Source organism: Manis pentadactyla, chromosome 10, assembly GCF_030020395.1.
Source record: "Manis pentadactyla isolate mManPen7 chromosome 10, mManPen7.hap1, whole genome shotgun sequence".
Lineage (NCBI taxonomy): Eukaryota > Metazoa > Chordata > Mammalia > Pholidota > Manidae > Manis > Manis pentadactyla.
Genome location: NC_080028.1, coordinates 39,839,796 through 39,862,286, shown reverse-complemented (window position 1 = coordinate 39,862,286; position 22,491 = coordinate 39,839,796). Strand labels below are relative to the sequence as shown.

The 22,491-nt window shown below is 37.9% G+C and overlaps 1 protein-coding gene and 1 pseudogene across 1 annotated transcript; both read right to left on the bottom strand.

Moving 5' to 3' along the window:
* Window positions 1-6,393: 6,393 nt before the first annotated feature.
* On the bottom strand, window positions 6,394-7,329 carry LOC130679410 (olfactory receptor 6C2-like; annotated as a pseudogene).
* A 12,544-nt stretch (window positions 7,330-19,873) lies between these two features.
* On the bottom strand, window positions 19,874-20,824 carry LOC130679268 (olfactory receptor 6C2-like). The gene has a single exon (XM_057487892.1). It carries the CDS (start codon window positions 20,822-20,824, stop codon window positions 19,874-19,876), a length of 951 nt encoding a protein of 316 aa, XP_057343875.1.
* Window positions 20,825-22,491: the final 1,667 nt, after the last annotated feature.

The window sequence follows — 22,491 nt, the reverse complement described above, 5'->3', positions numbered from 1 at the left end:
GCTTTGCTCTAAGCCACGCAAAAATACTGATGTCAGGAGAGAACAACACTTGTGGTTGATTAGTAAGAATTTCTGTCCAAATAAAGGTATACTGGGCAGCAGTGTCTGGCAAGCACTGTATCCAAGACCCCACAGGGCACGTTGGATGAGTATCAATGTCTTTCTGTCACAGGCTCCATTTCTACATAACTATAGGTCAACTGAGTCAAAGTCTCACTAGAACTAATGGCCCATTTGGGAGAACCGTCTGTATAGCCTCTTGGGTAATAAGCCTAAACACCCCAGCTTTTACCAGCTCACTAATCAGTATAGTGATTTCTTCATGTCTCCTGTTCTGCACTGCTTTAAGATAACCACTTTGGTGAACAGAGGAAGCCTATGGACTCCAAGGTGTGCATGTGATCCGCCTCCACTGTTCAATTGGTGGCAGTTCCTTATTGGAATATCAGTTGTCACAAGGAGAAATACTGCACGCACTTAAAACGTCTGGTCCCTTAAAACAATACATTCCTCATTATCAGTTACAACCCCATGATTGTATTGAATATCCATAAAACAGGATGACTATTGGCCCATGGCTACATTGCTTTGCAATGAAAGGTGCACCATGTCAGTTATAGATGTTCTGAAATGCTGACAAATGATAGATAATTCAAGGACCACAATTATCTATGTACAAAAACTTGGAGGGTAGATAAATACATCTTCAATAAATAAAACTACCTACAATAAATCTTGACCCACTCACTTGTTGCTAATGGCTCGGGAGCTTGTCCCATCAGACCTCTCTACTTTTGACAGGGTCCTGAACAGGGCAATGTTTCCTGACACACTATGGACATACACAGGACAAGAAGGAACACATCAATTTCATAACACATTTAGCAATGGGAGTTATAATAGGTGTACCTTGAACCAATGAGAGGCTCCATCCCAATGGTTACTTTAACTTTTCATCTCACAATGAGTCTTGATTTAATCCTCTCAGTTGAATTCAGGCACCCTTTTTCTCTAAAACAGACCAAGGTGCCCTAACACTTGTACATTAGGGTTTATAACAGCTGCCAGAAAGTCATGTCATCTCCAGCTGGGAGCTAAGGGAGAGCAGAGGATGGGAAAGGTACCCAGGGAGCAGGGAGATGGCCAGACAGGCAGAGAGCTGTTCTTTCCTTTGACTTTTCCCCCCCAAGCTCAGTGCCCCCTCCTCCTCTGCACATCTCTCAGTGTCAGGAGAGACTGGGGCACAAGGGGCTCTTACTTTTGGCCCCTGCACAAGCACCACAGCTTTGCCTGCATCTCTGGGAGTGCACTGCCAACCTTCACTTGGAGCCTCCTTCCCTGTGGGACTGGGTACGGTGGAACCTGGTTCGCTGATCCCAGAAGATCTATAAAGATGTCTACTCCTTCTCTTCCCCAAGTTTCACAACTCACATGGCTGTTTACAGAAAGCAGCTGAGGCCAGGAAATAGAACTCCTTCATGCACAGCAAACAGCCGTCCACCAGCGGTGGCCCAGAGGTGCTTGGTCTTCACCCTCTGCCTTCTGTAGATGTTAACCTTTCAGTGACCTGGGGCACTCGAACTTCCCTCATGCTGGGGACAGATACCTGGACTATGAAGGGATGGCAGTGCGCAGGACATGAGGTCATTGTTCTTGATGGAATAAAGCAAAACCAGATCAAAATCCACAGTCTCAACAAAGATGTCATAATGGGGAGTATTTTCTTTTCTTTCTTTCTTTCTTTCTTTCTTTCTTTCTTTCTTCCTTCCTTCCTTCCTTCCTTCCTTTCTTTCTTTCTTCCTTCCTTTCTTTCTTTCTTTCTTTCTTTCTTTCTTTCTTTCTTTCTTTCTTTCTTTCTTTCTTTCTATTTTTTTTTATTTTGGTATCATTAATCTACAATTACATGAAGAACATTATGTTTAATAGTCTCCCCCTTCACCAAGTCCCCCCCACATACCCCTTCACAGTCACTGTCCATCAGCATAGTAAGATGCTGTAAAATCACTACTTGTCTTCTCTGTGTTGCACAGCCCTCCCCGTGCCCCCCACGCACTATACTTGCTAATTGTAATGCCCTCTTTCTTTTTCAATGGGGAGTATTTTCTTACATAATCTAATACAATAATTATATAAATTCTTCTGGAGAATTCTCCTTTGGAGGAACATTGTCATCCTCTGCCAGATTTGGACCAAAGAGCACAAAGCCACATTTTTTTTAGTGTGACTATTGCCCAGATATTGAAGCTTTAAATAACCTCACTAAAACAAGTACTTCCTGGAGTGGAATTGTGGCCTTATCTAAATCAATACGGGACTGTACTAGTTCAGTGTTCTGAGAAAGCAAGGTTTCTCTCACAGCCATCTAAAACCTAAACAAAGCTTCTATCAGAACAGTAATCATGGATTTAGTAAAGTAGGTTATAAATAAGAATGTGTATCTATAAGTAGAAACATAATTCCATAATAATTCCTAAAAGAGACAAAAAGATAAAATACACCCAAAAAAGAAAGCACACACAAGAGCTCCTAAGACTGTTCAGAGGGAATACTATAGCTTCATTAATCCTAATAGTATTACTCCTGAGTGTGTAGGCTACCATCTAATTTAAAAATCAACAATGACAAAACAAAACCAGAGAAACATAACTAGAGAAGCCAGAAGTTAATAACTTTTCCTTTTAAGTTTAAAAATATCAGATTATATGTGGATTCCCAGGGCATAAAATCATATATTAGCACATGGAGAAAGATGAATAATCATCTCTGTAATGTTATGTTCATCTAATCAGTAGCAGAACTATCCAGCCCGGTAAAGGGACATAGAAAGTTGTGTTTCCCAAAAGTGAAAGAATGTTCAGTCCCTGATCAATATTCATTGTGAGAATTTTCCTGAGTCACATCCAATAGATTACAAAGTAAGGTGATAGTTAATTATAATCTTGGGCCATTATTCCCACGGAATCCACTAATAGATGGAAAGCCCAATAGAACTGATACGTATCTAGTAGAAAAGCCCAAACACCCCTTTGCCCTCACTTGCACACTACCCCTGGGGGAGCAAGACAGCTCAGCTGTTCATGGCAAAACACAACTTCACACAGAGCACCTGAGGGAGTGAACAGAGAACCTAAAGTTCTTTGTCTATTACTTTTAATAAGTAATGAAGAGGGTATGAGAAGCTTTTGAAAGACCACTTAAAAATTCTTACATTAAAACAATGATGTGTTATGACTTAATAATTATTTTATCTTGGAACTTTGTGTGGTGTGTGTGTGTGTGTGTGGTCCTGAAAACTTCCCTTATTGTTAGTTTACAATGTGCCGTGGACCTTTCCTCCATGCATATGGGTGAAAATTCCCTCATGAGAAAGCGCTGTGGCTGGATCCCAGCCCTGGGAACATCAGGGACACAAGCCAAGTATCAGCTTAAGGCTAAAACACAGGGCCTGGCAAAGTCTTCTAGGGGAAGAGGGATCTGCAGCATTCTCATCAGAGAAATCAGAACCAAAGCCCTGGAGATGCAGGACTTCAGGTAAGTGCCTTCAACCCTGCCTCCACCCCTCACTCCCACTGCACTCCCTTGGCCCCTTGGGACAAATGAATCCTTTACAACTCTTGGCATCCAATGAACCCCTCCCCATTTTCTGTTTTTTCCTTAGCTGTCTGGGAGGCCTTGACATCTTGACATGCCTGCATATTTCTCAACATCTCCTCACTGCCCACTGCCAGCCTGAGAGGCCTATTAGCCTTGGGGTATCGTGACACCTGTGAGGAGGCTCCGGGAGCTGGTCCCCATGACCATGGAGCACAGCGCCAGGACCAAGTGCGGCTGCTGGCTGCTGGCGGCACCTCCCCCTCCCTGAGAAAATGTTCTACTGTGATGTGCCACTGTCATGATTTAACCTCAGCCTGTCTTTGTAAATGAAGGCTTTTCCTGAGTCAGTCTTTTAAACCACCTGCTGAAAGGCGATTGTTCCTTGGGCCACTGACAGGTACTGGAATTACCACAGCTTTGGAGTCACACAGAAGAGGATTTGACTCATGGATCCATCCAGTATAAACCTGCCGGGAATGGCCAGCAATCCCTGAGATGACGGATGAAGGATTACTCCACACCTTACCTTACAGCAAGAGAGGAAGAGGAGGGAGTCAGTGCTCAGAGGCGAAGAAACTTTTCCCCTGTTCTCTCTCGTATTTATTGTGTGCTTTCAAATCCTTACATCATGATTAAAAATGCCACAGGTGCAGATCACAAGAGTGCAGAAAGTTGCAGGATGTGATTAGTCTTAAACCTTTCATACAGTTAAAGGTTTTCAAGTGTTGATTATTATCAGAGACACAAAGCAGAGCTCTATGTGTGCTATGTGCTTAGTTTAACTTAGAACTATAGTGTGCAAAAACAACATTTGTGAAAAACACCTTCAGGCTCATGGGAACAGCTGGAGCAGGTGACTCGCGTGGCTTTTCAACGATGAAGGCTTTACACAAACCCTGGCATCCCAAGGGTCTACGCCCCATCCAGTAGTCACATGACACCCTCTGGAAGTTTCTATCTATATCTTAGCAAGCCAAGCACTGTGCACAGCCCTGTCAGTAACATTTCCATCCCGCACATAAATCTAAACTTTCATGAATCTTGTTTTCTTTACCTGTAAACAGTTACAGTGTAAAATGTTGTTTAGATGATTCTCAATAATGTAAAATGGCAAGCACCTAACAGTCTAAAAACATTAGCTTTCCTAATGAATTGAGAGTATTTCCATTTTTAGATAAGTCTGCCAGACTCCAATAATTTTTATTATAGTCTCTGGAAACTTTGGAAATGTGATGTATTTTCAATAGGCCTGATTGATTTTATTATACAATATTAGTATATCAAAGCTTTGGGAGTTTCTCAAATGTGTGAGTTATACCTTTGAAATATACTGTAGAAAGATGAGCAAAATTAAAGGTAAAGCTTAAAGGATGTGTATGTGGTACTTCCACCCCCTGGAGTGTCCACATTGTCACTCTGGCCCTAGGAAGCCACCACAAGTTCTAAAAATCCCCCTGTCCCCAGGCAGCCCTTTCCTGTGCCCTTGTTTCAGTTATCAATTGCTTTGTAACAAATCACCCCAAATCTCAGTGTCTTAAATATATCGACTTAAAACCAATTATTTTCATGGTTCTAGGGGCTGACTGGGATGAGGTAGGTAGTTCTTGGGTCTGTCATTTAGTTGTAATCAGATGGTACTGGGGTTGGAATGGTAAGAAGGCTGTAGTGGGCTTCTTTACTCATGATGGCTTCTTCAACCATGTGCCAACACCACAGCTGAGAAAGGCTGAAGAGATGGGGCTGACCAGGCATCTCCCTAGGTCTCCCCAGGGGGCTAGCTTGGGCTTCCTCACTGCATGGCAACCTCAGGGTATTCATGCTTTTCACATGGCACCTGGACTCCGCAAGGGCACGTGTTCCCAAAAAGAAGGGGGAAGTTACAAAGCTTCTTACCTCTCACATCATGCACTTTCATGTCTACCACATTCTCATGATCAAAAGCAAATCATAGACCTGACCAAGCTAAAGGGGAGAGGAAGGAAATTACATCTCTGCTGGGCAAATGACAAACTGAAGAGTTTGAAAGAAGAGTTTGAAAGAACCTTTACTCCACCCCAGCCATGAATCTGAAAATGCCCCTAGTGGAAAAATTACCTGCACATCATCAGTTCACCCTTCATCATATCTACCCTTTGCAGAATCATGGCCCTTTGATCTTCACTGTATCACCAGCAATCTGATCCTTAAGCCCATGATTTTTGCATCACATCTGGCTTTCCTGGGAGTTCTTAAAGCAATTACTAGAAGAGAGGAAAGTTTATCAATAAACTTGAAAGGCTATGTAGTTACACTTTTTGTATTGCTGGGACTTTTGCCAGTATTTTTATTATCATTTTTAAATACATTCAGATAAGAAGGAACACTGAGTATTATTACATTACATTTTGTACTACCATTTTGTATTGTGAGGCACCATTGACAAGCCTGAGTGAAGATCAAGACAGTTTTACATTTTCTGAAAATTTATCTTCTTGAAAAGGGAAGACACTTCAAACAGGTTGTATTACAAGAAGAGAAAAGGAGTAACATGTCTATACATAAGAATCATGACTAGTGAAAATTTGCAAAGTCTGAGTAGAATTGATTGAATTGTATTTAGAAGGCGATATAACATATTCATACTTTTAGGGGAGTATAAAAGTGCCTGCCTCTTAATGCTTATCCTTTAGTATTCTTTCTTAGAATTTCTTCTCATCTTTCTTTAACACCTGTCAAGCGTTAGCAGTCTCAATACCTTCAATTTCCATCCATACTCTGATTATTTATTTTTTTATAGTGAGTTCCCAGTTTACTCTTCTACTACTTCTTTGAATAGAATACAAATCTTTTGAGAGTGTCATGGAAAGACTGTTTTACTTGCTTATTTCTTAGGGTATAAATGAAGGGATTGAACAGAGGGGCAACAGATATAGTAAGCAGAGAAACTGCCTTATTAACAGCCACTTCTTGCTGGACTAAAGGTTTGAGATATATGAAAATGCAGCTGCCATAGGCAAAAGAAACCACAATTATGTGGGATGAACAAACAGAGAAGGCCTTTTTTCTTTGCTGGGTCGAGGGTAATCTTAGAATCCTCCTAATGATGTATATGTAGGACAGAACTACACATACAAGAGTCATTATGAAGGTCAACACAGCACAGAATAGAACCAGCTGCTCTATGAACCATGTATCTGAGCATGAATTCTTCAGTATTGGAGAAGCATCACAGAAAAAATGGTCAATAACAGAGTCACAGAATTCCAGATTAAGGCTTAAACAAAGGGATGGGAGGATAATCAATAAACCAGATACCCAACAACTGAGGATGAGATTCCTGCAGACTCTGCTGCTCATGATGGTCACGTAATGCAGGGTTTTGCAGATGGCCACATAGCGGTCATTGGACATCACAGCCAACAGATAATATTCTGTAGCTCCAAAGAAGATAAAGAAAAATTCTTGGCTGAAGCAGGCTTAGATGGTAATGATTTGGTTCCCACTTGATATGATGTACAGGTATGCAGGGACACAGGAAGTTGTGAGTGAGATTTCTAAGAAAGAAAAATTTTGAAGAAAAAAATACATAGCTGTTTTTAAATGAGAATCCACCAAGACAAGGAAAATTATGGTCAGATTCCCAATTACACTTAACATATATGTAGTAAGCATGAAGAAAAAGACCAGAATCTCCAGTTGTGGGTCATTTGTCAGTCCCAGTTTGATGAAGGTTGTTAATGTTGAATGGTTTCTCATCATTGACCATCTATTGCCACTCTTCACATAAAACTCACAGAAACAGGATCTGAGAAGAAATGTGAAATGTGATGGATCAAATACTAACAATAAATTGCAATTAAAACTATCATATGTATTTCCTTCTATAGTTCATCTTTCACGCGGTGATACTTCCAACCCCACTGAATAGACACGGGGAAGACTGAAACAGTGTCTCTGAGGTTATGTCATATCTCTGTCTTCTCCTAGCTGAGCAACCTTGGACAAATCACTTAACCATTCTCTGCTCCCAGTTTTCCATTCTGTAAGAAGGGGTTAATTACAAGACCACACCACAGAATTACTGTGAGCTTTCAAAGACTTAAACCATGTGAAATGCTTATAATAGCACTAAGGAAATAATAAGGACTGTACAGATATTGTTTTTCTTATTTTATGAAGCCAATCTCTGATATCTCAAGAAGGCATTTAGCTCTTCAGGTAGCATCTCTCCCTCTCTGTTTTTTACATTATTAATTTCTTCCACGTTTCTAGAGCATATCATCAGCATATGAATCTGCTGTTCCCTATATAACTTTTAATAGTCCTTCCCATTAGAGAAAGATGCTTCTTATACTTTACTATAGTTTCATATAGTTTCACCCTTCAGAAACTTTTCATAATGAATATTCAAAATAAAGTTAGTTTTAATTAATGGAGATGGTAAAGATGACCTAACACTGAGAGCAAATTGGATAAAAACAGACCATTTTCATCTCAAGTGAACACCATTATCATACCAATTCAGGGAAAAGGGAGGACTAATATAAGTTCTTATGAACATATTATCTAGCTGTATCCACTCAGCCTTGGTCTGAAACAGGAAGAACTGGAAACAAATCCTGAACTCTTTTTAGTATGCTTCTGTTTTCTAGTGGTATGGACAAAGCTATGCTGACTATTTTAGATCTATTATGAACTAATCAGAATATGCTAACTATCAGGGTTTTCAACAAGGAATAAGTACAAATGCAGAAAAACAACTAAGAACCTGAATGGATAGACTGGAATGGGAGTTATCAGTGTAAATTTATAATTCCTAAAATGTATATATGAAGGTATATATACATCTATCTATGCACATATGTATGTGTACACATATATGTTAAACATGCATGTGCAGATATTTATATGATGTTATATAGGTATATATATGCTTGCTTACACTTCTAAAGCCTACTACAATTGCTAAGCAAAAAGATATCCAGTTAGTAATGAGCTTACCTACATCGCAGATTTGGGGCTGTGTTCTCAACTAAAATGATCCAATACTCCCTAAAAACTGCTTGATCCAGGACTGAAGTAGAGTAGGTACAAGGTGGGCATACGACATCCAGTTATGCCAAAAGCCAGGGATAAAATTGAAGTATGGACATTAAATCTGAGTCATGCCAAGGTCCAGAGAAGCCAGCTCGAAGAGTGTCTCAATGACATAATATATGACAATTTGAGCACCGTGATTATTAAGTACAGCAATTATTTACAGGCATTGAAAACTAGGAATTCATTAATCCATGCATATTAATCCAGTTGCATCAATTATAATTTGATAAGAAGGGAAAGCTGTTGGTTATGATAGAAAGCCAAGGACCAGCTACAGGTGGAAGGAGGGCTGGAGTTGGAAATCATCCTTTACAATCATCACAATAAAGAGCAAATTAGTTAAAAACCATCAAGACATGCAAGATCAAGGGGAACATTTTGTTGAGGAGTAGGATACTTGCATGGTCTTAAGATAGTCTACTTAGTTGCTGAAAGGGAAAAGTAGTAATTGCATGGTGGAGTAATTGGACAACTTAACCTGGCGATCAGATGTGTCACCCTGAGGATGACATAATACCATCTGTGTGGTACTCTAGCTGTGAATGGATGTCTCGAATTGAATCATGAGAAAACTTCCAAGAATCCCAAACTAAGGAAGTTCTATTGAAAAAAGAGGGTAAAGGGAGACTGTGTTCTACAAAATATAAAAATATATATAGACTATAGAAATGGTCCAAATAAGGAGGCTAAAGAATCATAACATTCAAATGCAATACCTGACACTACATGGATTTTGTGTAGAAGGGAGAAAAACAGGCTATTCAGGATATTTGTCAGGACATAAATGAATTATGGATCACAAATTAGAGGAAATTATTGTGTTTGTGTTAAATTTACTGAAATTGATAATATTATTGTGGTTTTTCAAGTAAATATTCTTAGGACATACACACTGAAATGTGTAAGAATATAGCAGTAAAGGACCATGATGTTTGTATTTTAACCTCAAGTGTGTCTCAAAACTATTATGAAGAGAGATCAAGGGAAATAGGAAGAAAATTCTAATGGTACGTGTATCTGATTATTCATGAGTTTTGGTACTACTCCTAATTGTGCAAGTTTTCTATAAAGTTTAAATTATTTCCAAATAAGAGTTAGAATTCAAGAAAACCCTCACTTTGTCATTACTGCCTATCTATAACCTCAGTTTTCTGCTCCATCTAACAGCCACTTGCCTCCAAAGAGGTATATTTAGTCTATTTTAATTTTCTTGCTTTCCAGCACTGGTTTTTTTTTTCCTCATGGGAAGAGTTTTTACTGTTATTAGAACATTAATGGTTTCTTTTCTTCCTCAGATTTTTTACTGTGGTAAGAACAGTTAACATGAGAGATATCCTCTTAAATTTTTAGGTGTACAATGCAGTAGTAACATAGACACTATAATGTACAGCAGATTCCAGAATCTATTCATCTAGCATAGCGGTTACTGTGCACCCATTGCACAGCATCTCCCCATTTCACAATTCTTCCTACTTCTTTTCAGCTTCACTCCAATTACTGTCAAAAGTTCTTTTATCAGGGGAACTGTTCACCTTCTTCTTATCAAGCGGCATAACCGTTCATCAATCTTTATGTTTGTCACACTTGATTATACTTTAACAGCTTCTCCTCAAAAACTCATTTTACTCCTGGCCTCTCTACTACCACACTCCTGGTGTTATTCATACCCCACTGCTTCCTCCTCTTCAGGGCACTTCTCTAAACCAGCTTGCAAATGACAAAGGACCCCTGCCTCCCTTCTGCCCTCATATCTACATGCGAGATCTCCCAAGGGGATCATGTCCAATCACATAATTTAAAAGGCATCCAAATCTTAGTAATGATCAGATTGAAAGAGAGAGATGTACATATATATATATATATACACACACACACCAGGGGCTCAAGTAAAAATCTTATTAGATGCCCTTGGGTCTTTCCTTTTTCTCACACCTAGACCAGTACATCAGCAAATGCTGTCTTTTTACATTAAAATACATCTCTAAAAAAAAAAAAAATACATCTCTAATCCATCAACAGCTCACTAGACAAAACCCCCATCATCTCTCTCTCAGTTGGTTTCTCTGTTTACAATCTTGCGCCTTCTCTACAACGATTTTCTCAGATACTATTTGTTTCTAACAGCCATTAAATTATATTTTTCATGGATAGATTATATTCACTATAGTAAGAAAAATGACCAAATGTTCTGGATTTATCCAATGTGTCATATCCTCTAAGCAGAGACTTGGTGTTCTCCTTCTTATTACAATTTCTATAAACTCAGTTTATCTGTCAATGTGGTAAGAAGACCAATAGCAAACCAGACAGTCACTCTGGGCAAGAACATCAAAATTTTGTTCTTACATATCTAATTTATTACATCGGTTTATTCAACTCTGTGCTACCTTCAATCACTGTTCTCTATCTTTCCTGTCAAATATAGTAGCCACTAGTCATATATGGATATTGAGCACTTAACATGTGGCTGGTCTGATTGAGATGTGCAGCAATTGTAACATACACACAGTATTTGGAAGACTTGGTAAAAAAACTGATAAAAAATATTTCATCGATTATTTTATTTGTATACATTTTGAAATCATAATATTCTGGATATACTGACATAAGGAAAATAGGTAATTAAAATTAGTATTTACTTTTACTTCTTAAAATGAAAGTACTGGAAATTTTTTAATTGCAAATATGGATGGCATTGAATTTATGTAGGCTAGAGTTGTTTCAATGTTTCATGTCTTCCCCCACTAAAGAATAAAAAAGGACTTTCATAAGATCCAATAAATTTGGTGTCTAAATAGTCTTCACTGTAATTTATTATTCCCAACAAGTATCTTTGCAGTGTATGTTGCCTTCATCAAGGGTATGAAGCTCCCTTATCTTTGTGAAAAGAGTGAGTAGTATAAGCTCCACTAAGCTGATTCCCCAGTACAATGCCGTGGCTGTAGATCATTATTTTAGAAATAGGGAGAGACTGATAGTTGGCAGGTAGGTAATCCCAGTGCTAAAAGAGAGTGATGTTTTTTAAATTGAATCTTTATCATTAATAATTGAGATAAATGGAATAGATAGACTTCCAGATGGACACATGATAGATAAAAAGGAAAGACAGACATCATAGAGAGCTAGACAAAGGTAGAGGTTTGAAAACATCTGGGGAGTTGTTTCTCTGTACCAGTCAAACCACTGTATCTGGAATTCCACCAATTTAATGATGCTTTAAATGAGTCATACCCACAAGTTCAATCTGATGAAGGTTTGTTTGCTCTATAGAGAATCTCAGAAACTATTGATTCTCCTCATAAAATAGCAGAAATAAAGTGCAAAAGTAGTACTTTATTTTTGCTCCTAGAGTGAAACACATACAAAGTCAAATATATTATTAGAGTGAAAATAAGTATCTACATCATCAGCTACAAATAGAAAGGTACCTGACTAATGAAACACCCAGTACTTACCTCTGACACTCTTCATCGTTTTATTGGAAGCTGTACCTCAGATGACTTAAGTGACCATCCAACTCAACAAAAAGATACCGGTAGGAGCATCTAAGTGCATTCATAGGCCCTCACCCTTAAGAACCTCTATTCACTGTGAATATACACATGGTTTCTGAATTATAAGATAAACCATCATATTTTAACATTAGGAAATATTTCTGTGAACTCTGGGTAGCTCACAGGAAGATAACAAAGCTTTAAATAAGGAAAATTAAAATGTTTCTCTAGCATTTCAAAAGTGGGTGTTCTGGTATACAATGGGCAAACAGATTTTTACAGTAAAGACCTTATTTATTTCCTTCACTGATAATAGTGTACAGAGAAAAAAACTAAGTAAAGAGGTCCTTGGAGGCCCTGAATCAAAATTCTCTAATGAATCTAACGTTGCATTTATTTTGGCAAAGTAATCCCAATGCAAGAACCAATGGGGTGAATGCCCTGGAGAGTAAAAGATACAATAATGGCTTAAATACAATTTAGGCATAGAAAAACAATATTTTAATTACAAATCAGAAAATATTCTTCATTGGTTATTCACCCATGATTTAAGAAGTGCAGTGAGTTAGAAAATCACTTTCTCATCTAAAATTGCACACATAATATATATTCAACATAGAAAAATTAAACAACTAGATACGAAAGCTCAGAATGTCTAACATCCAGAAATATAAATGGTTATTTTGATGTTTGTCCTTCTAAATGTTTTCAATATTTATGTACACATAAATATTTTAAGTATATGTCCTCTATGCTTTATGTACATACCATTTATACATATATTTTAATTGTACATATCATTTTTAATTACATTGTTATCTCAGAACATATAGTAAACATCTTCCTATTTTGACAAAGAAAAATGTAAGGCAGTATTTTTTATTCTACTATGGAGCTTGCTGTAAATTTTCTTTAATTATGTTAAGGAAGTACCTTTCAGTTTCAATTTCCTAAAATTCTTTAATCATTAAGAAATGTACATTAATTTTACCAAAGCCTTTTCTACAACTATGGAGATCATTATACATTTCTCTTCTAATTCAGTTAAAGTGGTGAGACATAAAAAGGTTTTCGAATATTAAACCAACCTTGCATTTCTGAGATGAAAACACTTTGGGTGAACTATGTGATACTTTCAAAATATTATTGACCTGTTTTATTAATACTTTCTTAGGATTTCTGAATCTATATTCCTTGAGTGATTTTCCTCTATTATATTCTATTCTTGACAGTCCTTGTCATGTTTGGGTATTGAACTGTTACAGTGATTTACAGAAGAGTTTGTGAAGTAATTTCTTCTTGAATGATTAGTAAAATTGTTATTTAAGCCTAATAGTCTCAGAGTGTTTTACGAGAACATTTTTGACTATTTATTCATCCCCTTAATGGTTAAAACATAATTTTTCCATTTAAAATCCATGTTAAGAGTGTGGTAAGCTCCAGGTCTCAGAGATATAAAAGAGGGATCTGATCCAAGCCCTCAGGCCTCAGGTTAGGAGAGGAAGAGGAGATTGGGGCTATGGGGTCTCAGATTGCTGGGCTTGGAGCAAACAGACCTGCATAGCTGAGGACCATGGGGGCAGCTATGTCTCACAGGTGCCACCCAAGCCATGGGTCTAGTGCCATGGGGGTGAGGAGATGTCAACAATGGAGCTGGATCAGTGGGCATCACCCATCATGGAGAGGCCCAAACCTTCATGCAAGCTCATGCTTAAGGACACAGCATGCTTAAGTAGCAGCAATAGGAGCAGATCACTACACCTCCTGTACTCCAGGCCCCTAGAGCCACAAGTTTAGCTTGAGCTTAAGAAAGGAGGAAAGATTTGAATCAAATATGAAATTGGAATTCTAAAACAAACAAGACTTGAGTTTTAATAACTGAAATGGTGCAGAGTTACACAGTTGAACTGAGATGTCATTAAGACAGCCCTCAACCCAACAGCACAACACAGATAGGGACATTGGAAAGATAAAGCCATTTTATATCTGCACCCCCATGTGTTGAATAGCCAGTAGTCAAACTACCTACACACTTCATTGACTTTGGGGGAGAGAATGTCATAGGTAGGGAGCTAACTTGGAGTCTATGGCTCTAGGATGAATGCTGCACTTACTAGCTGATAGAAGATACCATACCATAGGACCTATAATTCCATTTCTAGATATTACCCAAAGAAACCAAAATAAGCCCCTTTGTGGTTTGTGGGGGGGGGGTTGCTTTTTTTTTTATTTTTATTAAGGTATTATTGATATACATTCTTATGAAGGTTTCACATGAAAAAAATAATGTGGTTACTACATTGACCCATATTATCTAGTTCCCACCCATCCCCCAATGCAGTCACTGTCCATCACTGTAGTAAGATTCCACAAATTCACTATTTGCCTTCTCTGTGCTATACTGTTTGTCCTGTGACCCCAACATCATGTGTACTAAACATAATACCCCTCAATCCCCATCTCCCTCCCTCCCAACACGCCCTCTCACACCCCTCCCCTTTGGTAACCACTAGTTCCTTCTTGGAGTCTGTGAGTCTGCTGCTATTTTGTTCCTTCAGTTTTGCTTCATTGTTATACTCCACAAATGAGGGCAGTCATTTGACACTTCTCTTTCTCTGCCTGGCTTATTTCACTGAGCATAATATCCTCTGGCTCCATCCATGTTGTTGCAAATGGTAGAATTTGTTTCTTTCTTATGTCTGAATAGTATTCCATTGTGTATATGTACCACACCTTCTTTATTAATTCATCTATTGATGGACACCTAAGTTGCTTCCATATCTTGGCTATTGTAAATAGTGCTGCGATAAACATAGGGGTGCATATGTCTTTTTGAGTCTGAGAAGTTGTATTCTTTGGGTATAGTCCAAGGAGTGTGATTCCTGGGTCAAATGATATTTTTATTTTTAGATTTTTGAGGAACCTTCATATTGCTTTCCCAATGGTTGAACTAGCTTACATTCCTACCAGCAGTGTAGGAAGGTTCCCCTTTCTCCACATCCTCACCAGCATTTGTTGTTCTTAGTCTTTTTGATGCTGGCCATTCTTACTGGTGTGAGGTGATATCTCACTGTGGTTTTAATTTGCATTTCCCCGATGATTAGTAATGTGGAGCATCTTTTCATGTGTCTGTTAGCCGTCTGAATTTCTTCTTTGGAGAACTGTCTCTTCATATTCTCTGCCCACTTTTTAATCAGGTTATTTGCTTTTGGGGGTTGAGGCATGTGAGTTCTTTATATATTTTGAATGTTAACCCCTTGTCAGATATGTCATTTACAAATGTAGTCTCCCATACTGTAGGATGCCTTTCTGTTCTGTTGATGGTGTCCTTTACCATACAGAAACTTTTTAATGCAATGCAGTCCCATTTGTTCATTTTTGCATTTGTTTCCCTTGCTTGAGGAGATGTGTTCAGGAAAAAGTTGCTCATGTTTATATTCAGGAGATTTTTGCTTATGTTTTCTTCTAAGAGTTTTATGGTTTCATGACTTACATTCAGGTCTTTCATCCATTTCGAGTTTACTTTTGTATATGGGGTTAAACAATAATCCAGTTTCATTCTCTTGCACTTAGCTGTCCAGTTTGGCCAACACCAGCTGTTGAAGAGGCTGTCATTTCCCCGTTGTATGTCCATGGCTCCTTTATTGTATATTAATTGACCATATATGGTTCAGTTTATATCTGGGCTCTTTAGTCTGTTCCACTGGTCTATGGGTCTGTTCTTGGGCCAGTACCAAATTGTCTTGATTACTGTGGCTTTGTAGTAGAGCTTAAAGTTGGGAAGCGTGATCCCCCCTGCTTTATTCTTCCTTCTCAGGATTGCTTTGGCTATACGGGGTGTTTGTGGTTCCATATGAATTTTAGAACAATTAGCTCTGGTTCATTAAAGAATGCTGTTGGTATTTTGATAGGAATTGCACTGAAGCTGTAGATTGCTTTAGGCAGGATGGCCATTTTGACATATTAATTCTTCCTATCCATGAGCACGGGATGTGTGTCCATTCATTAGTGTCTTCTTTAATTTCTCTCCTTAGTGCCTTGTAGTTTTCAGAGTATAGGTCTTTCACATCCTTTGTTAGGTTTATTCCTAGATTTTCTATTCTTCTTTTTGCAATTGTGAATGGAATTGTTTTCATGATTTCCTTTTTTGCTGGTTCATTGTTAGTGTATAGGAATGTAACAGATTTCTGTGTTTTAATTTTGTATACTGCAACATTGCCGAATTCAGATATTAGATGTAGTAGTTTTGGAGTGGATTCTTTAGGGTTTATTAAGTACAATATCATGTCATCTGCAAACAGAGACAGTTTAATTTCTAGGAGTGTTGAAGTCTCCTAGAATGAATGCTTTTAATTCTGTTAGTATTTGTTTCACATACATAGGTGCTCCTGTGTTGGGTGCATAGATATCTATAATGGTTATGTCTTCTAGTTGCACAGACCCCTTTATCATTATATAATGTCCTTCTTTGTCTCTTGTGACTTTCTTTGTTTTGAAGTGTACTTTTTCTGATACAAGTACTGCAGCTCCTGCTTTTTTCTCTCTATTAGTTGCATGAAATATCTTTTTTCATCCCTTCAGTTTTAATCTGTGTATGTCTTTGTGTTTAAATTAACTCTCTTGTAGGCAGCATAAAGATGAGTATTGCTTTTTTTATCCATTCAGTGATTCTATGTCTTTTGATGGGTGCATTCCACCATTTAAATTTAGGGTGATTATCCATAGGTATGTACTTATTGCCATTGCAGGCTTTAGATTCATGGTTACCAAAAGTTCAAGGTTAACTTCATTACTATCTAAGAGTCTAACTTAACTCACTTAATATCCTATTACAAAGACAATCTAAAGCATTTTTTTTTGTCCTCCTTTTTCTTCCTCCTTCATTCTTTACATATTAGGTATCATATTCTGTACTCTTTGTCTACACCTTTATTGACTTTGGATATGGTTGATTTCATTTTTCATTTTCTTAGTACATAAACTGTTCTTCTTTCTTTACTGCGGTTTTATTACCTCTGGTGACAGCTATTAAACCTTAGGAACACTTTCATCTATAGCCGTTCCTCCAAAATACAGTGTAGAGACAGTTTCTGGGTGGTAAGTTCTCTCAGCTTTTGCTTATCTGGAAATTGTTTAATCCTTCCTTCAAATTTAAATGATAATCTTGCCAGATAAAGTAGTCTTGGTTCCAGGCCCTTCTGCTTCATTGCATTAAATACATCATTCCACTGCCTTCTGGCCTGTAAGGTTTCTGCTGAGAAGTTTGATGATAGTCTGATGGACTTTCCTTTGTATGTGATCTTATTTCTCTTTCTGACTGGTTTTAATAGTCTGTCCTTATCCTTGATCTTTGCCATTTTAATTACTATATGTCTTGGTGTTGTCTTCTTTGGATCCCTTGTGTTGGGAGATCTGTGCACCTCCATGACCTGAGAGACTATCTCCTTCCCCAGATTAGGGAAGTTTTCAGCAATTACGTCCTCAAAGACACTTTCTATCCCTTTTTCTCTCTCTTCCTCTTCTGGTGCCCCTATAATGTAAATATGATTCCACTTGGATTGGTCACACAGTCTCTCAATATTCTTTCATTCTTAAAGATCCTTTTGTCTCTCTGTGCCTCAGATTCTTTGTTTTCCTCTTCTCTAATTCCTATTTCATTTATCACTTCCTCCACCATATCTAATCTGTTTTTCATACCCTCCATTGTGCTCTTCAACAATTGGATTTCTGACCAGAAATCATTCCTGAGTTCTTGAATATTTTTCTGTACCTCCATGAGCATGTTAATTATTTCTAATTTGAAATCCCTTTCAGTAAGATTCATTAGGTCGATTTCATTTTAATCTTTTTCAGATGTTGTATTCATAATTTTATTTTGAACCAGGTTCCTTTGGAATTTCATATTTGTATATGGTGCCCTCTACTTCCCAGAAGCTCTACTCTCTGGAGCTGCTCAGTCCCTGAAGCAATGTCAGGGTTGCAGGGGAGTGGTATTGGGTCCTGGGGGTAGAAAAGAGCTGTTTCCTGTTTCCTGGCTTCTATGCCTTCCTCCACTGCCAGAACCAGTGGGCCTAGCACACAGGTATAAACCTCTGTGCTTCACATTTGTAGTTGCTGTAGACGGGGCTTCCCTCTGGCTGGCCTAAAGCTAGGGTAGGGTTTTCTGGTTTGCAAGCCAGGTGGGGCTGGCTGGGAGAATGGCGAGTAGGCTGCCTATCACAGAGGGGGTCCTTGGAGCTGCACTTGAAGATCATGAAAGTTCCCAACCTGCTGGGTAGAGTGTACTTGGACAATTATGTCTACCTGTCCTTTCTCCTGAGCAGTAAACTCTGTGCAATCCCTGCCCCTTTAGCAGCCCTCTGCTGTTAGGAAGTCTCTCAGACTGCCACCTTTCTTTTGTCCCAGAGCAGCCGGATATGGATCCCTGCTTTCCTCAAGTGGCTGGAATCTCAGTCTCTCCAGGTATTCTGCCTCTTAGCTTCCCAATCCCCTAATCACAAGAGTACCATGAAAGCACCATGAAATGTAGGTTTGTGCTCCCAGAGCAGATCTCCGGAGTTAGGTATTCAGCAGTCCCAGACCTCCACTCCCTCCCTGCTCCATTTCTCTTCCTCCCACGGTGAGCTGGGATGAGGGAAGGGCTTGGGTCCCACTGGGCCACAGCTTTGGTACATTACCCTGTTCCATGAGGTTTATTCTTTTCTCCAGGTGTATGCAGTTTGGCACAGCCCTCTTTCCTGTTGCTCTTTCAGGATTAATCATATTAATTATATTTTCATATTATATGTGGTTTTAGGAGGAAGCCTCTTTTTCACTTCTCACGCTGCCATCTTTAATGCTCCCTGTCAAGGCCCTTTGTTTTTATTGCAGCATTATTCCAAATAGCCAAGATATGGAAGCAGTCCTAATGTCCATTGATACAAGAATAGAAAAAGAAGATATAGTATAAATATATAATGGAATATTATAGAGCCATGAAAAATAAACTCTTGGCATTTGCAACAAATGAATGGATCTAGAAGGTATTGTCCCAAGTGAAATAAGTCAGAGCAAATACCACTGGGTTTCACTTATATGTATAAAAATAAAGAAAAGAAACAGACACAGACAGAACAAACTGGTGGTTGTCATAGGAGAGAGGAAAATGAGGATGGGAAAAACAGGTAAAGTGGATAAAAGACACAAAATTCTGACTGCAAAATAATTCATTTTCTATTCATTTTGCATTGTATGCAAAAGTACAGCATACAAAAATATAGCCCACAATATAATATCTTTGTATGGTGATAGTGGTAAATACATTTAGTATGATAAGTGTTTTGTAATGTATGTAATTTTTGTATCACTATGTAGAACTCCTGAAACTAATCTAATACTGCAAGTCAACTGTACTTCAATTTAAAAAACAGCCTGTGTTATAAGTAGAGAGCAGTGACATAGACACATAAGATAATGAGTAATGATTATGTAATAAGACTGAAAAGAGTTTATTATAATGTGGTTGAGGAAGAATAGAAGTTTCAGAAAACTAGAGAAATGTCCATCTGTGTAATTCTGAATTTTCGCACTTTTTTCTTAGACATTATTCTCAATTCTATATATTTTGGCCCTCAAAAATATGAGACTGGATAACTCCCATCACTCAATTTTCATCCATATGCTGATAATTTATTTTTTACTTTAATTTAAATTTCTGATATGAATATCTAATATTTCTTTGAAATAAATGCAAGTCTTTTGAGACTATCATGGAAAGACTGCTTTACTTGCTTATTTCTTAGGGTATAAATGAAGGGGTTCAACACATGGGCTACAGACATAATTAGCAGAGAAACCACCTTATTAACTGCCACTTCGTTCTTAGCTGAAGGTTTGATATAGATAAAGATACCGCTTCCATAGGTGATGCAAACCACAATCATGTGGGAAGAACATGTAGAAAAGGCTTTTTTTCTTTTCTGGGTTGAGGGTAATCTTAGAATCGTCCTAATGATGTATACATAGGACAGAACTATACACACAAAGGTCATTATGAAAGTCAACACAGCAAAGAATACAACTAGCTGTTCAATGAACCATGTGTCTGAGCATGAATTCTTCAGTATTGGAGAAGCATCACAGAAAAAATGGTCAATAACAAAGTCACAGAATTCCAGATTAAGGCTCAAACCAAGGGGTGGAAGGATAATCAATAAGCCAGATGCCCAACAACTGAGGATGAGGTTCCTGCAGACTCTGCTGTTCATGATGGTCATGTAATGCAGGGGTTTGCAGATGGCCACATAGCGGTCATAGGACATCACAGCCAACAGAAAATATTCTGTAGCCCCAAAGAGGACCACAAAAAAAATTTGACTGAAGCAGGCTTTGATGCTGATCGCCCTGTTCCCACTTGATATGATGTAGAGGTATGTGGGGACACCAGAAGTTGTGAATGAGATTTCTAAGAAAGAGAAATTTTGAAGAAAAAAATACATAGCTGTTTTTAAATGAGAATCCACCAAGATGAGTGAAATTATGGCCAGATTCCCAATTAAACTTAATGTATATGAGATAAACAGAAATATAAAAACCAAAATCTCTAGTTGTGGATCATTTGTCAATCCCAGAATGATGAATGTTCTTATTGTTGAATGGTTTCTCATCACTGACTTCATCTATTGCTAATATTCACATAAAAGTCACAGAAATTGGATCAGACAAACAATGTCAAAATATGACAAGTTCAGACAGTGGTTCCAATACCAAGGAAAACCAGTCACATGTGTTTCCTTCTTTAACTTGACAACCAGATTTTGATAATTCCCTCAGCTGCATTGAAATTTAACACATAGAAGCTAAGATTGTTGAAAGTTTCTCTTGAAAATTACTGCTACTGAAATTGTTTTAAGTATTCCAGGATCTCCCAATTCATAGCACTTTCTCCAACTAATTTCTTCAAGTCCATACTTTGGTTGACGTTTCCCCTGCTGAATCAGTAACTGCTTGTTTTTGAGTGATATTTTCATGGGGAATTGTCTTCTTTGTTCCAAAATGTTTATTCACAAAAGTTAAAACTTAAAATTCCTTTACTTCAAGTTGTGGTTCCTGATTAAAATGGAAATTCATAGAAAATAGTGATTATACCCTACCTAGACTCTCCAGATGCCTCCTCAGTGAACCAGGCATTATTTATAGGTCAATTCAGATTTCTCTCAGGTATTAGTCCTTTAACGGCTTTTTCTCTTGACTCTCAATTCCTCTATTATTCCCTATTTTCCATCTGTGCTTCAGCAGAGAGGGCTTTGATGCTTGATTATTTTAATATAAGTTAAAAAACATGGGCAAAGTATAAATAAATGAAGAATATCAAAATGTATTTTGCTTTCACTCTTTCATGACAAGTGTGATGCATGTTTCAGCAACACACAGGAGCTAAGTCTATGGACCTTGGAACAGTTAGTGTAGGATCAAGTCACATCTCTGTCATCTACTAGCTGAGTGATCTCAATTTAATCTATCATTTGTGCCCTCGGTTTCCTAATTGGTAAAAGTGAATTAACAGGAATACTACCTCATGGGATTACAGTTAGGTTTAAGTGAGTAGTACCAGCTCCCATGAAGTACAAGTTTACCATGATACATTGCCAGGTTACAGATATCACGATGAAAAAAGGGACATTAAGTTGGGTTTATTAGACAAAGAGTTTGCATATAGGTGATACTGGTCCTGAAAAAAGGAAATATTAAAAAATGGGATATTTGCTGATAATAATTGAAATACATGGGATATGAAATTTATAGATAGTTGATAAATAAATGAGAGACAGATAAAAGGAGAGGAGAATAGAGATTAATACATTTTTTCTGTGTGTTAATCAAATTCCATGGTACATGCAATTGCACCAATTTAATGAAGAATAAAATAAGACCTATACACATTTGCAATATGGTGGGTTTGAAAGCATCCCAGTACTTACTTTGGACATTCTTCATTGTTTCATGGGAAAGACATGAATCAAAAGACTTTATGAGCCTCACAGTTAAACATAAGTATAGTAATATGATTATCTGAGAATATTCCTAGCCTCCTGTCCCGAGACACCTGTACTTACCAAACGTACACACATGAATTATGAATTTAAAGGAAATATCATCCTTACATTTCTGTATACTCTGGGTAGGTGAAAGGATGATAATAAAGATCAAAGAGCAAGGAAAAATTAAGAAGACTCTGGCTCTACAAAAGTGGGTGGTCTGATTTTCTTTGGACAAACAGGTTTTTATACTTATGACCCTGTTTATCTCTTCCATCTACAGCAGGTGTGCAGAAAACAGCTGACTA

Coding starts and splice junctions, on each gene's coding strand:
- LOC130679268 (XM_057487892.1), bottom strand. CDS start 20,824: ATGAAGTCAGTGATGAGAAACCATTCAACAATAAGAACATTCATCATT.